Source organism: Trichomycterus rosablanca, chromosome 9, assembly GCF_030014385.1.
Source record: "Trichomycterus rosablanca isolate fTriRos1 chromosome 9, fTriRos1.hap1, whole genome shotgun sequence".
Lineage (NCBI taxonomy): Eukaryota > Metazoa > Chordata > Actinopteri > Siluriformes > Trichomycteridae > Trichomycterus > Trichomycterus rosablanca.
Genome location: NC_085996.1, coordinates 13,027,344 through 13,043,172, shown reverse-complemented (window position 1 = coordinate 13,043,172; position 15,829 = coordinate 13,027,344). Strand labels below are relative to the sequence as shown.

The window sequence follows — 15,829 nt, the reverse complement described above, 5'->3', positions numbered from 1 at the left end:
ATTAACAATATTGTTGTGATTTCTTGGGCATTGATACTTATTGAGGTGGGGGGTGACCTTGGAAATTGTGTTCCATGCAGTATTATATATTAACATGGTTTTTATATTTATGTTGTATTATAATTAGTTTGTGTTTGGTGTTTAATATAAAAACCACCATACGACACACATGCCATTTCCAAATCTCCTGAATCTTACAGTCCAAATACATATATTCACCTCTAAAGTGGACCATACCATTTCTTGTCTTGTCCGCCTGCCTTTACTCCAGTGGCGGCTCCTGCCAAATCTCTCAGGGGGGTAATTGTTGCGATGATGGCCAAGGTGACCCGTTCAATGGGTAAATTAAAGCTTAAATAATTAACATCTTAAGTCATCTGTCAGTTTGCCCTTACAAATAACTTTGAACATGGAGAGAGACCAGCTTTACCATTAATCATAAAATGAAGTAAAGCCTTCACACTAACAATTTAATTCAGTCTTCATCAGATAGCATTTTATTTTAGGTGCATCAGATCCAGAATAAAGATTGGCATCGGGGCTGATGTGCAATGAATAAAGAAGTACAATTAAACAATTGGGGAGATACAATAAGTGCAATCACAATTCACAATTTAAAAAATACATTACTTACTTGTAATTTACTTGTAATATATGATTTTCCCCCCTTTGTAGATACTTGATGTTTAAATTTGGTCTGGGTGGCCCTAATTCTTTAGTTGCTAATTTATCCTGATTACTACGATGACTGAATGGCATTTCCCTTAATGACACGATGGAGTTGCTCCGAACTGAGGTAATGGTAGTCACGTTAATGAGATCACTAGCTGCTCCAATTATCGCTACACCAGGTTAAGTCTGACGCAAGCACGTAAGTGCGAGCCCTCCCGGAACCCATACAGATTGTATTGCAGCGCCTACAGTTCGAAAAAAAAGTGCCTTAATATCAGAGTCTATCAGAGCAACCCGGGCGATTTTCAATCAGACTGAAATCGCCCAAAAGGGGCGGTACTGTACAGAACACAACTCGACGCTGATTGGACTACGACATTCAGAGGCAAGACAGACTGTCCAGAACAGTCACAGCTAGTTTAACACTGGTTGAATGTGATAGATACATTTCTTCCCTTTCGCCCTTTGGTGGTGCGTCGCCCGATCGTCCTAAGGAACGAGCCGTCATGCTTTACTCCCATTATGGGTCACGTCTTCATTAAGGTTAGAAATGCGCAAGCCAAAGAAGGTGCTGTATGTTAATGTAAGTAGTTGCTATCTAGCTTCTTTAATACACATTATAGCTTTCTGAGTTTCTGAATTTTATTGTGGCAACTGCATATTAATGAATGTTAACATCAGCTAGTTTTTAAGTTTTGCCCGAAGTTTAGCTAACTAACTCTTGTTTCTATTTTTTTGTATCTTCTTTTTTGGGAGGTCCAAGTATTAATCAGGAGGATCAGACCCCCCAATCTCCCCTATAATTTGAACCATGGCCAAGACCAACCACATTTGCCAGCTCAGATGGGTCAGACATGCCACAATGGCATGCATCAGAAATGAACTACAAGATTGTACAATGCAATTTCTGTGGTGTGTGTGTGTGTGTGTTTTCTTGTAGGATGACTATCTGGTGTTAGTTGCATGGTCAGGGGTAGAACCACTGCTTGATGGTGTCTGTGTTCGTGTACAGGTTCTGGACTCCACTAGATGGCTCCAAACTGTATAAAGTTGTAATATAGTGTTCAACTTAGATGTGGTAAATTCGGTTCATTTTGAGTCACTCAGTAATGTGATCCAGTTCACTTGACTCACTTGTACTGACATCTTGATTGCGATTGATTTACTGCATGAAAATGCATCTAAATATCACTTGTCCTCTGTGCACTCATCTTCTGTAAATAAATCCTTCTCTCTTAATTCTCTTGGCACCTCACACTTCTCTTGTCAGTGACGAGTTGACACTTTTTACCTACCAATCAGATGGGTATATTAATGGATCAAGGGTTCAAGGGGGATGGTCAACAACAAATCGCCATGGTAACTTGACCCAGTCAGGCAGCCACAGTGGCACCAAAACCAACAGTCAATAAATTATGTAAATAATTTTGCTTACAAGAAAATATGCTGCATTACTAATCTATACCACTACTACTGATAATAATAATGGTAATAGCATGTGCAAAAAATCAGCCACCTAACGAACACCAGTTTGTTTAACCGCTTGTTTATTGCGATATTTAACTTATTACTTAGATTTACAGACTGGAGTGAAGCCGGTTTAGCCAAATCATCCGAGTCCGCGGTGTTTCCAGTGAGTCTGCTTACTCACCTTGTGTACTTAGCAGCAGCTAATCAAAGGACTCATACAGTAGGGTCCGGGTTAAATGAGACCTCGGACTCGTGATTCCCGATTCAGTACGAAGATTCGAATCATTAACCCGTGTGATTCAGGAACCGCCCAGCTCTACTTACCAAGTCAACGGTTCTCAACCTTACTTGGTTTTCGCTGTTATTTCTGTAGTATTATAAGTTCATCGCCCATTTTTAATAATTCACAAGTTCACATATCAGCCACACACACTGTTAACAGGTATATAATATTAATTAAATCAAATAAATAGTATCTTTTAAACTGTGTCAACAGGTTTGAGACCTTTCTCTGTACCACCACAACGTGGTCCTGTGGAGAGTGACAATAATGTGTATAGTTTTTTAAGCGGATGTCCAACAATCTCACGGTCAGGTGTCCACATACTTTTGAATATGTTTGAACAGTCCACTCTTTTAGCTTGCATTTATATACCACAGTACCTGTTTAAGAAGGTCATTTGTTTGACCGGTAGGAAATTCATTATAGTAGTATGTTCTGGTGTGATGTCACATTTGTAAGAGCTGGTGAACATCCCAAACCCAACCCGAGAACTCAAGCAGGCCTCCTAGGCACAGCGCATGACTGGCAACTGAGGGTGGACCTGGGCAAGCAACTTACATTTCCAGAGAACGTCATCAAAGCCACTCTTAGGCCAGACATTGTGCTGGTGGTCATACTGGAGCTGACAGTACCTTTGGAAGAACGGATGGAGGAGGCCAACGAAAGGAAGAGAGGCAAATACATGGAGCTGGTGGAGGAGTGCCGCAGAAGGGGGTGGAAGGCACGGTGCTTGCCTATTGAACTGGGGGGTGAGGGGCTTTGCAGGAAGGTCAATTTGCAAAGCTTATAGTGTCCTGGCCAGCACTGGCACACAGAAAAGGAAAGCCATCAGACAAGCTTCAGAAGCAGCAGAGAAAGCTTCAAGATGGTTGTGGATTAGGAGGGACAAACCGTGGGCTATTGCTACTTAGACACAGGCTGGGAAATGATCATTCCCGGTCGGGTCGTCTGAGTGAGGGTGTCTGTAGTTGAAAGACCCGAAACACCCTATGACCCTAGGTACTATCACTGATGATGTGTCCATGTGCAAATAATAACTTAAGTTCTGAAGTCACTTCGAAAACGTCAGACACTCAAGAAGCAATAAGAAGAAAGAACAGCGTCTGCAGAAGTCTGATCTCTGATGAAGGAGGACTAATACATAATCAAGCAGTGTTACATGTTCCATTATACATCACCCATGCTTCATTTAGCATTTCAATGTTGTTATTTCCATGCTAACGATTTAACCAAACTGGCTTTGTGTTTTCCTTCTGTTCTTGAGTTACAACACCTGTTGATCGCCTCCACCCACGCCGGGCCCCGAGCACCTTCCTGCGACTCCTCAGCCCGCCACCCTCCTCACCTGAAACTCATCCAGGCATAAGAGGCAGGTTTCCACACCGATCTCCATGGCAACTGGGAAGATGGGGTCGTACGTTGTCGTTTCGCCTAACCTTCGTTTTGGCGTCTTCTGTTTTAGGCGGTGGATCCCTGAAACCGAACATTTCGAATATTATAAATTAGCTACATACAAAATAGAGGTGGAGGGATATGATGAAGTCTGATAGTACTAATGCCAAATAACTCAAATTTGAGTTTCCTTAGGTATGTTGGATCTTCAAGAAAACTAGACAACCACATTATAAAAGTGTTTGTGCTGCATGTGGAAAAGTTAATGGACATCAATATTAATTTATTAATTTAATAAAATGTATATAATTATTAATTTCATTACTGGTTGCACTTTCTATCCGTTCTTGAAAAGAATACAGTAATGGGGAAAAGGCTCTAATTTTTATATTACATCAAACAGCACAAAAAGAAAAAGTCAAACATTAAATTAACATTGAAATTAAATTTAGGACCAAATTGGGGAGATAATAAAAATTGTTGGAGAGAAAGTAGAGTGGGGGCGGCACCGTGGCTCGGTGGGTAGCACTGTCGCCTCACAGCAAGAAAGTCCTGGGTTCGATTCCCACGCGGGGCGGTCCGGGTCCTTTCCCCGTGTTTGCGTGGGTTTCCCCCGGGACCTCCGTTTTCCTCCCACAGTCCAAAAACATGCAGTCAGGTTAATAAGAGACACTGAATTGCCCTATAGGTGAATGGGAGTGTGCTCTGTGTGTATTTTATATATACTGTATATATATATATATACAGTATATATACAGTATATACTGTATATACAGTATATACAGTATATATATATATACAGTATATACAGTATATATATATATATATATATACAGGGGTTGGACAATGAAACTGAAACACCTGTCATTTTAGTGTGGGAGGTTTCATGGCTAAATTGGACCAGTCTGGTGGCCAATCTTCATTAATTGCACATTGCACCAGTAAGAGCAGAGTGTGAAGGTTCAATTAGCAGGGTAAGAGCACAGTTTTGCTCAAAATATTGCAATGCACACAACATTATGGGTGACATACCAGAGTTCAAAAGAGGACAAATTGTTGGTGCACGTCTTGCTGGCGCATCTGTGACCAAGACAGCAAGTCTTTGTGATGTATCAAGAGCCACAAGGGTCAATATACACGGCCGGGCTGCTATAGCCAAACCTTTGGTCACTCGTGCCAATGCCAAACGTCGGTTTCAATGGTGCAAGGAGCGCAAATCTTGGGCTGTGGACAATGTGAAACATGTATTGTTCTCTGATGAGTCCACCTTTACTGTTTTCCCCACATCCGGGAGAGTTACGGTGTGGAGAAGCCCCAAAGAAGCATACCACCCAGACTGTTGCATGCCCAGAGTGAAGCATGGGGGTGGATCAGTGATGGTTTGGGCTGCCATATCATGGCATTCCCTTGGCCCAATACTTGTGCTAGATGGGCGCGTCACTGCCAAGGACTACCGAACCATTCTGGAGGACCATGTGCATCCAATGGTTCAAACATTGTATCCTGAAGGCGGTGCCGTGTATCAGGATGACAATGCACCAATACACACAGCAAGACTGGTGAAAGATTGGTTTGATGAACATGAAAGTGAAGTTGAACATCTCCCATGGCCTGCACAGTCACCAGATCTAAATATTATTGAGCCACTTTGGGGTGTTTTGGAGAAGCGAGTCAGGAAACGTTTTCCTCCACCAGCATCACGTAGTGACCTGGCCACTATCCTGCAAGAAGAATGGCTTAAAATCCCTCTGACCACTGTGCAGGACTTGTATATGTCATTTCCAAGACGAATTGACGCTGTATTGGCCGCAAAAGGAGGCCCTACACCATACTAATAAATTATTGTGGTCTAAAACCAGGTGTTTCAGTTTCATTGTCCAACCCCATATATATACTGTATATATATATATATATATATATATATATATATATATATATATGCACAATGCATATTACTTACTTTGGTGTATGTCTAGCATGAACATGTTGAAATGAACCCTTTTCTTCCTGCTGATTTGCACATGAGAGAAAAACAGGTCCATCAGCATAGTTTTTCCAGTGCCTGAATAAAAAACAGCACAGATTAACATGATGTACTGTTCTGTGCATGTCTACTTATTATTTCTATAACTCTATATACTTAATTAATTTCCGGTTTCCTCCCACAGTCCAAAGACATGCAGTCAGGTTAATTGAAGATACTAAACTCCCGTAAGGTATGAGTGTGTGTGTAAATATTCCTAAATCCACAGTCCAAACTCTTGTGAAAAGCCATCCAAGAAGTGTGAAAGCTGTTCTTAAAACCTTTCTTTTTAAATCATCCTTTTCTTGTTAACTGTGTTTGATTTGGTGTTGGTGACTGTGATTGTGACTGTGAATATGTTGATTTATTATTAATCTATTATTATAGCCACAAATAGGAAGAAACTTCAGATCAATGTCCAAGGTTTTATAAGTTTATGGTCAAATGTCCATATACCTTTCTCATATACAGTATAGGTTTAGTGAACTCACCAACTCCACCATAAATGTAGCATCCAGGAGGAGTAGGTGGCTTTTCTTGGTCCTGTGAAAGAAAAAAATACATATATATATACAGTGTATCACAAAAGTGAGTACACCCCTCACATTTCTGCAGATATTTAAGTATATCTTTTCATGGGACAACACTGACAAAATGACACTTTGACACAATGAAAAGTAGTCTGTGTGCAGCTTATATAACAGTGTAAATTTATTCCTCCCTCAAAATAACTCAATATACAGCCATTAATGTCTAAACCACCGGCAACAAAAGTGAGTACACCCCTTAGTGAAAGTTCCTGAAGTGTCAATATTTTGTGTGGCCACCATTATTTCCCAGAACTGCCTTAACTCTCCTGGGCATGGAGTTTACCAGAGCTTCACAGGTTGCCACTGGAATGCTTTTCCACTCCTCCATGACGACATCACGGAGCTGGCGGATATTCAAGACTTTGCGCTCCTCCACCTTCCGCTTAAGGATGCCCCAAAGATGTTCTATTGGGTTTAGGTCTGGAGACATGCTTGGCCAGTCCATCACCTTTACCCTCAGCCTCTTCAATAAAGCAGTGGTCGTCTTAGAGGTGTGTTTGGGGTCATTATCATGCTGGAACACTGCCCTGCGACCCAGTTTCCGGAGGGAGGGGATCATGCTCTGCTTCAGTATTTCACAGTACATATTGGAGTTCATGTGTCCCTCAATGAAATGTAACTCCCCAACACCTGCTGCACTCATGCAGCCCCAGACCATGGCATTCCCACCACCATGCTTGACTGTAGGCATGACACACTTATCTTTGTACTCCTCACCTGATTGCTGCCACACATGCTTGAGACCATCTGAACCAAACAAATTAATCTTGGTCTCATCAGACCATAGGACATGGTTCCAGTAATCCATGTCCTTTGTTGACATGTCTTCAGCAAACTGTTTGCGGGCTTTCTTGTGTAGAGACTTCAGAAGAGGCTTCCTTCTGGGGTGACAGCCATGCAGACCAATTTGATGTAGTGTGCAGCGTATGGTCTGAGCACTGACAGGCTGACCCCCCACCTTTTCAATCTCTGCAGCAATGCTGACAGCACTCCTGCGCCTATCTTTCAAAGACAGCAGTTGGCTGTGACGCTGAGCACGTGCACTCAGCTTCTTTGGACGACCAACGCAAGGTCTGTTCTGAGTGGACCCTGCTCTTTTAAAACGCTGGATGATCTTGGCCACTGTGCTGCAGCTCAGTTTCAGGGTGTTGGCAATCTTCTTGTAGCCTTGGCCATCTTCATGTAGCGCAACAATTCGTCTTTTAAGATCCTCAGAGAGTTCTTTGCCATGAGGTGCCATGTTGGAACTTTCAGTGACCAGTATGAGAGAGTGTGAGAGCTGTACTACTAATTTGAACACACCTGCTCCCTATGCACACCTGAGACCTAGTAACACTAACAAATCACATGACATTTTGGAGGGAAAATGACAAGCAGTGCTCAATTTGGACATTTAGGGGTGTAGTCTCTTAGGGGTGTACTCACTTTTGTTGCCGGTGGTTTAGACATTAATGGCTGTATATTGAGTTATTTTGAGGGAAGAATAAATTTACACTGTTATATAAGCTGCACACAGACTACTTTTCATTGTGTCAAAGTGTCATTTTGTCAGTGTTGTCCCATGAAAAGATATACTTAAATATCTGCAGAAATGTGAGGGGTGTACTCACTTTTGTGATACACTGTATATATATTTCTACAGTCACCTTCCAATGCATTTCTCTCAGCGTCATACCAACTTTTTAATTCCATTAAAAGCAAAAAATGCAGGCACCGCTACTTTCACTTCATCACATGAAAATCTTCATCCCCCTCAAGCTTCCACACTATAAGCTCTCTCTCAGTCTCTCAGATACGACCAATTACTACTCCCCCCGCCCTCACCGTTTCCAACCAAAATATAAAAGTATTTAGGAAACTTTTTGAACATCCCTCGTATATAATATTCCCTAAAACTTTTTGGGGGGTTAGCTATGGCTAAATCTTTCAGTTTGACAATGTGTGTGTATATACCAGTAAGGACATCTGAGCTGTCTGCCAAAAAAACACCCGCCTGTCTCAGTGGAGCCTCTTCTATGATCCCCTTTGTCTGAACTTGGTCCCCTCGTTAACCCCCCTACACATCCAAACTGCAAAACAACTCCATTTGACCCAGATAAACAAATAGCAAACTGACAATGTGATGAACACAAAGACAATGAAGGTGTTGAATGTCTGGGTAAATAATAAAAGTGGCAGATACTATATGGCCAAAACTATGTGGACACTCGACAATGAGCTTGAGACACTTTATTCTAAAACTATTGCAACTCATGTACAGCTATTACATTCACAAGATTGTAGAGTGTGTTTGTGTTTGTGGAAATTTGGTCAGGCCTGTTCCCATAGTGTTCCCATTCCCCCCCCCAAAAAAACTTTTCAAACCATGTTGCTGGAGCAGGAAAGAACCTTTGCCAAAATGTATTTCATTACATCTGAATAAAAGCAAGGGGGTCCACATACTTTTGCCAATATGGTGTAACTCACAACACTAACCTTTTCTGTACCACATTCCATGAGCTCTTCACTTAAGCAACTGTCATTACTCTTTCTTAAAGAAAAAGGAAGGTTGTTATAGCCTGTCATCTCTCGATGCAGATTATCTAGCTGCTGAAGTGCGGCTCTCTGCTGATTGTCCTCATGAAGTAACCCAGACCTCACCAGTTCCTCATAGTGGGGGACTGGTCCATTGTGTTTGGTGCAGTCTGGGATACTCGACAGGGGTCCATGACTTGCAGAGTATGTTGAACAAGCTGAAAGAAGATAAGCAGGTGTGGTTACGGCTACAGATACAGACTGTATGTATTATTTTCTGATTACTTTAGTCATGTAATATGTTATTATGTTTTTTATTATAATTATATAATTTACTATATTAATCAGTAGACTAAAGGTGGAATTTAGCAGTTAGAGTGACATAAGAAAGAAATCTGTAAGATTTGTTCACTTTTTGAGCCTACAAAACTGGCCAATTACAAGAAATGTAAACCACACACACTGATCAGCCATAACATTAAAACCACCTCCTTGTTTCTACACTCAGTTTATTTTATCAGCTTCACTTACCATATAGAAGAACTTTGTATGTCTACAATTACTGACTGTAGTCCATCTAATTCTCTACATATCTTTTTAGCCTGCTTTCCCCCTGTTCTTCAATGGTCAGGACCACTACAGAGCAGGTATTATTTAGGTGATGGATCGTTCTCAGCACTGCAGTGAGACTGACATGGTGGTGGTGTGTTAGTGTGTGTTGTGCTGGTATGAGTGGATCAGATGCAGCAGCGCTGCTGGAGTTTTTAAATACCATGTCCACTCACTCTCCACTCTATTAGACACTCCTACCTAGTTGGTCCACCTTGTAGATGTAAAGTCAGAGACGATCGCTCATCTATTGCTGCTGTTTGAGTTGGTCATCTTCTAGACCTTCATCAGTGGTCACAGGACGCCCACGGGGCGCTGTTGGCTGGATGTTTTTGGTTGGTGGACTATTCTCACTCCAGCAGTGACAGCACAACACACACTAACACACCACCACCATGTCAGAGTCACTGCAGTGCTGAGAATGATCCATCACCCAAATAATACCTACTCTGTAGTGGTCCTGGGAGAGTCCTGACCATTGAAGAACAGCATGAAAGGGGGCTAACAAAGCATGCAGAGAAACAGACGGTCTACAGTCAGTAATCGTAGAACTACAAAGTGCTTCTATATGATAAGTGGAGCTACAATAGTGTGTTATGCTGGTATAAGTGGATCAGACACAGCAGCACTGATGGAGTTTTTAAACACCTCACTGTCACTGCTGGACTAAGAATAGTCCACCAACCAAAAACATCTAGCCAACAGCGCCCCGTGGGCAGCGCCCTGTGACCACTGGTGAAGGTCTAGAAGATGACCAACTCAAACAGCAGCAATAGATGAGCGATCGTCTCTGACTTTACATCTACAAGGTGGACCAACTAGGTAGGAGTGTCTAATAGAGTGGACAGTGAGTGGACACGGTATTTATTAACCCCAGCAGCGCTGCTGTATCTGATCCACTCATACCAGCACAACACACACTAACACACCACCACCATGTCAGAAATAGATGGACTACAGTCAGTAATTGTAGAACTACAAAGTGTTTCTATATGGTAAGTGGAGCTGATAAAATGGACAGTGAGTGAAGAAACAAGGAGGTGATTTTAATGTTATGGCTGATCAGTGTATAGTCAATATGACTGTTTTCTGTCCTGGTAAGGGCAAGCACCAACATAAACCCAGCAAAGTAGGTAAACCAGTTAGTCTTCATTCGTACTGTAAGCAATTCTGCAAAGAAAAGTGGGCCAAATGTCCTACACAGTTTTTGGAAGTGCTTGGTTGCCGTTGCTGTTGGCACACCTAGTAAATCATTCATTGTAGATTACTTTTTACACTGGTGATTCTTAAACAATTGTTTAAACTATAATCTACCATTAAAATGAACCAGTCAAACAGGTATTTTTTAAACGATCGCACCTTTGAACTATGTATTAGGAAATCCCATATTTAGAAAAGTTGGGACATTTTGTAATATAGAAGAAGAAGATATACTGTACTTTATTTGTCATATATACATGTACACAAGTACAGTACAATGAAATTCTTTCTTTGCATATCACAGCTTGTTTGGAAGCTGGGGTCAGAGCGCAGGGTCAGCCATCGCACGGCGCCCCTGGAGCAGACAGGGTTAAGGGCCTTGCTCAAGGACCCAACAGTGGCTGCATTGCAGTGCCTGGATTTGCTCTACCCTTGATTATTTTTAATTGACAAAATACAAAAATATTTCACATGTTTTCTGTAAGCAGCTTAATTGTGTTTTGTAAATGCCAGCAACACACTAAAAAAAAGCTGGGAGCAGGGTAAAATAAATGAAAAGTTATACTGCTTTGGACCATTCCACAATAAGCAGGTGAATTGGTAGCAGTGTTTTTGAATTGGTAGAGGTTTTCATGATTGGGTATGAAAGGAGGATCCATCAAAGTCTTTGCAAGCAAATCTGGGTCAATGCTCTTTACTATGTGTCATGATTCAAGCCTCTTAGCACTTTTCCACCAAAAGAACCATGGTTCTTGAACCGGTTCTGTTTAGGTTTCTTAGAACCTTGGTGTTCTGTAGAGAACCGATGCGCGTTTCCACCAGTTTTTGAGAACCAAGCTTGCGTCATCAACGGTGGGCGTTGCTTAACGAAAGTTAAGAGTAGTAACATCATGGTGGAGTGTGTAGACTATCTGTAAGCATTTGTGCTGTTGTTACAGATGTTCATTTTTATGTAAAAAGCATCGATCAGCTGTTGGTGATAAGAAGACGTAGACGTGTTTGTTGCAGTTGTTGTTTTGCGCTTCGCTTTCACCGCGACTCTCGGCGCAAATAATTGATTTGCTCAGCGCTCGGCTTGAGCGGTGAAACATCACTAAAGCTCCACGACACACGAACATCCATCTGTGTGAAATAACCATCAAATCTACTCTAAAATACAACATGTATCTGTGTTTAGCTGGATTTACTTCACGTGTGGTGTTTATGCAGCTCGGACTTGTAAATCTTGCCGGGAGAGTCGAAAAAGCTTTACGTAAAAAATAAAACGTAACGTGGCTAAATGTACGGAAAGTACGACATAGAAACACTACATTTCTCACCGTTATTACTGGTTATAAGTGCTCTGTACTGGTTATAAGTGCTCTGTACTGCCCAAATTCATCGGTCGTTGTTTAAGTACAACAAGCCACATTACGCTTTATTTTTCACGTTAAGCGTTGTTTGTACTGTCCGGGTCATGTTTATCACGTCATATCACACAATTAATCTTTTTTAAGGCGCTTTGAAAATATCAGCAGCAAACTGGCTCAAAATTTAATCAGGTGAAATTTAAAATATAAAAAATGGTTCGCGCTAAAAAAAACAAGTATTCTGTGGTGCCAGATTGGCCCCCTCGTTCGCTGTCTGGAACCGGAAACATTCCGCATCGGTGGAAAAGGGCTATCTGTGTTCCTGGAACTCAGGTGCACCTGCCACACCCACCTCTCCAGGAGCACGTTAGAGGAAAGTCTGTTTTCAGGGGCAAGCCAACACCCCTTATGATGATTGGTCCCATTCTGCTAATTAGCCCCAGCTGCCTCTCATCTGAGGACATTTAAGAGGGGGAGCTGGGGAACAGTCAGTCGGACACTATTTTGCCTTCAAGTTTTCCTGTTTGCCTTTGTTAGTCTAGTCTATGCTCTTGTTTAGTCTTGTTCCTGTTTTGCTCATGTCTTGTGTTAGCTTAGCTTTGGGTTTAGTATAGTTTAGCCAAGGTTCATGTTCTGAGGCCCTGTTTGAGTTAGTCTAGTTCTTGTTTAGCTTAGGGTTCATGTTTAGTTTAGCATTTAGCATAGCTCCTGTGTGTTTAGCATTAGCATGTAGGTTAGCATCTAGCATAGGTCACCTGTAAGTCTGTCTTGTCTTGTGTAACCTTGTCGTGTCTTGTTATTAATAAACTTTAGTTTTAATTCATCTCTGCATGTGTGTCTGCCCCTCTTGTCTGTCATAGCCCAATAAGTGTTACATAGTGCTAAATGTTGTAAGAGAAAAAGACCTTTCCTTAACCCAGAATTGTGAGTAATGTAGGTATTTCACCATGTTCCATACATAATATTGTAAAAAGACAATCTAATTCCATGTAGGACAAGGTCAGAAAACACTGTTGAATATGTAGGCGACAATGCATAAGAAACCATCATGCTATCGAGATAGATATAGCCACATGTGCAAACATCTGCACCACCGCATGGATGACTTGCGTGTGTGAAGGTACCCTAAACACAAAAGGAAATAATGGTATTTTAGAGAGACATATGATACCATCAATGCAATGTACTGTATTTTCCAGACTGTCTGCAGTCCAGATCTGTCTCCTATTGATAATGTATTTTGTGTCATAAAGAGGACAATCAGAAAACAGTGATTAAGAATTATTAGCTGATGTCTTGTTTCAAGCAACAATTGCAAGAATTCTCAGTTTCCAAACCATTAACAAGTGTAGTTTTTGACCGTGTTGCGGGTAGCACGGTGGCTCAGTGGGTAGCACTAGCAAGAAGGTCCTACGTTCGATCCTTAGCTAGGGCGGTCCAGGTCCTTTCTGTGTGGAGGATGGATGGAGGGAGATGGATGGATGGAGATAGATAGATAGATGGAGATAGATAGATAGATGGATGGATGGATGGATGGATGGATTAGATGGATGGATGGATTAGATGGATGGATGGATGGATGGATGGATGGATGGATTAGATAGATGGATGGATGGATGGATGGATGGATGGATGGATAGATTAGATAGATAGATAGATGGATAGATGGATAGATAGATAGATGGATAGATGGATAGATAGATAGATAGATAGATAGATAGATAGATAGATAGATAGATAGAGTGTATACACAGTATTTCTACGACTTAAACAAGAATCTCTGTATCAGTCAAAAATCTATGATTAAATAATAAATAATCATATTTGCTATAATCAGAATTTTAAAAATCAGAGACGGAAATAAAAGTTAGAAATGATCACGGCGATTACAGCTGTCAGTCCAGCTGTTGCATCTGTACACTAATGAAATTGGGGCTGGGTGTGCGGAATCGGACGTCGGTTACATTAAGTGTTCTGTTCGAAATATAAACGCTGATGAAAAGCCGCTCACCTTTTACCCGACTGTATACTATACCACACCATATTCTGCAAAAAGATGTGTTTTTTAAATAACTAACACTAATTCTTGCTCGTATGGGCGCTGCCATCTTTGTTCAAAATGAAAACTTTATTTGACATGCAAACCGTTTCACAACAACAAGGCAACAGGACGGCTAGTCACTTAGCTGTTCTTTTAAACAGACAAATAAATCACCTAAAATGAACTGGTCAAGATTTTATTGTTCTGACTATTACAATAAAGTGGAAGTGTTTGAAAAACACAATAAAACCAGTAGAAATTATGTGACCAAAGCAAGTTCCAAAGCACAAAGCCACCCTGCTTTGTTTACATCCCTCCTGTTTATGTTACAGACCCCTTTCACACTAGGTCTTATGCATCTTGATCTGGTTAAAGATAAGCCACATACAAATGCAAGTCTAAATGCTCATAAAACACAGATTTTATATTTAAATCTGATTACTTGTACTAATCAAGAGGTGGTTTGAAATGCACTGTAGTCATATAAGTTCCTTTTTATTGCACAGTACCCTACAACACAATACAGTACAGATTAGGGTTGCCAACTTTCAGAACTGGAAATAAGGAACACCCTGGACTGGCGGGTTGGCAGAAGGCGTAGGGTGGGGGGTGGGATAGCGAGTGTTTACCTGACCGGGAGCGGGGGGTAGGCGGTTAGGATTGCCCTATAAAAAATATAACGGATCTTACACCGTCATATGAACATTATCAAAATGTTTTATTTAGGCTGTTACATAATCCATCTTCACACTGACATGCAGCCCCGGTTGTGGACAGCGTTGCTTAGGGGGCAGAGAGAAAATCTGGGGGGTCAATGCCCACCCCAGCGCCCCCATAGTGCCGGCCCTGCTTGTGTTACTTTACTTCCGCCCTAAGTCGGATTCGAACCTAGGGCGAAAAAATATGCACGATGCGCTCTGCTCACTGCGCTACTCAAACAGCGGAGTAATTAACAGGTTCTTATGCTTATATATAGACTAAAAGTAAACACTACTTAAAATAATAACCAAACGCTTTCTAATTCCCACGGTAGCAGCAGTTTCTTTCTGTTTCATACATATCGCCCTGTCTCAGTCTAATCTGCAGCATTTCTCTCCCATTGATAAAAACACGGAACAAAGCGACGTTTAGTTTCCAAATAAGGAACGATTCCGTATTTCCGTATTGGCAACCCTAGTACAGATCCAAATCCAGAACTATTCGAGCCGTACCTAATGTGCTATTGTTTGTTTTCAATTGCACAAGGGTACCCGTGTAAATAGGTTGTGATGACATTTTCTTCCAAATGCTGTATAAGAGCAAATACACCACATTAATCGTTTAATTTTTTTGTTTTTCACTGCACCATTTTCATAAAATCCTCATTCACTTTGTTTTTAAATATGGTGTTTGTAATGTCGTGCTATTGCACTTTGACTAATCAATACAGCCCTGTACTGTGTGCTTTGTCTTTTAACATGAGTGCATAGGTACAGCTTGGGTCAGCTTGGGTTTAAAATGTTCTTTACCATATTGCACTGTGCAATGGAAAAGAGGCACTATTAAACAGTACATGTAGTAGTAGTAAATGCCCCCAAGAGATATTTATATCTTCACATATATTTTGATCACAGGCAGTTGTAGCATAGTGGTTAAGGTACTGGACTAGCAATCAAAAGGTTGCTGCTGTTGGGCCCTTGAGCAAGG

At 41.3% G+C, this 15,829-nt stretch overlaps 1 protein-coding gene across 1 annotated transcript in view; it reads right to left on the bottom strand.

The window, feature by feature from the left end:
- The window catches only part of afg1lb (AFG1 like ATPase b), a 44,913-nt gene extending 32,386 nt beyond the window's left edge, over positions 1–12,527 (bottom strand). Inside the window, exons 1-5 of the mRNA XM_063002464.1 lie at positions 12,455–12,527; positions 8,906–9,162; positions 6,332–6,383; positions 5,778–5,879; positions 3,771–3,898 (exon numbers count right to left, since the gene is read on the bottom strand). Of these exons, the coding sequence (XP_062858534.1) occupies positions 3,771–3,898; positions 5,778–5,879; positions 6,332–6,383; positions 8,906–9,162; positions 12,455–12,527 (612 nt within the window). The remainder of the gene's footprint in view (positions 1–3,770; positions 3,899–5,777; positions 5,880–6,331; positions 6,384–8,905; positions 9,163–12,454) is intronic.
- Between the last annotated feature and the right edge of the window lie 3,302 nt (positions 12,528–15,829).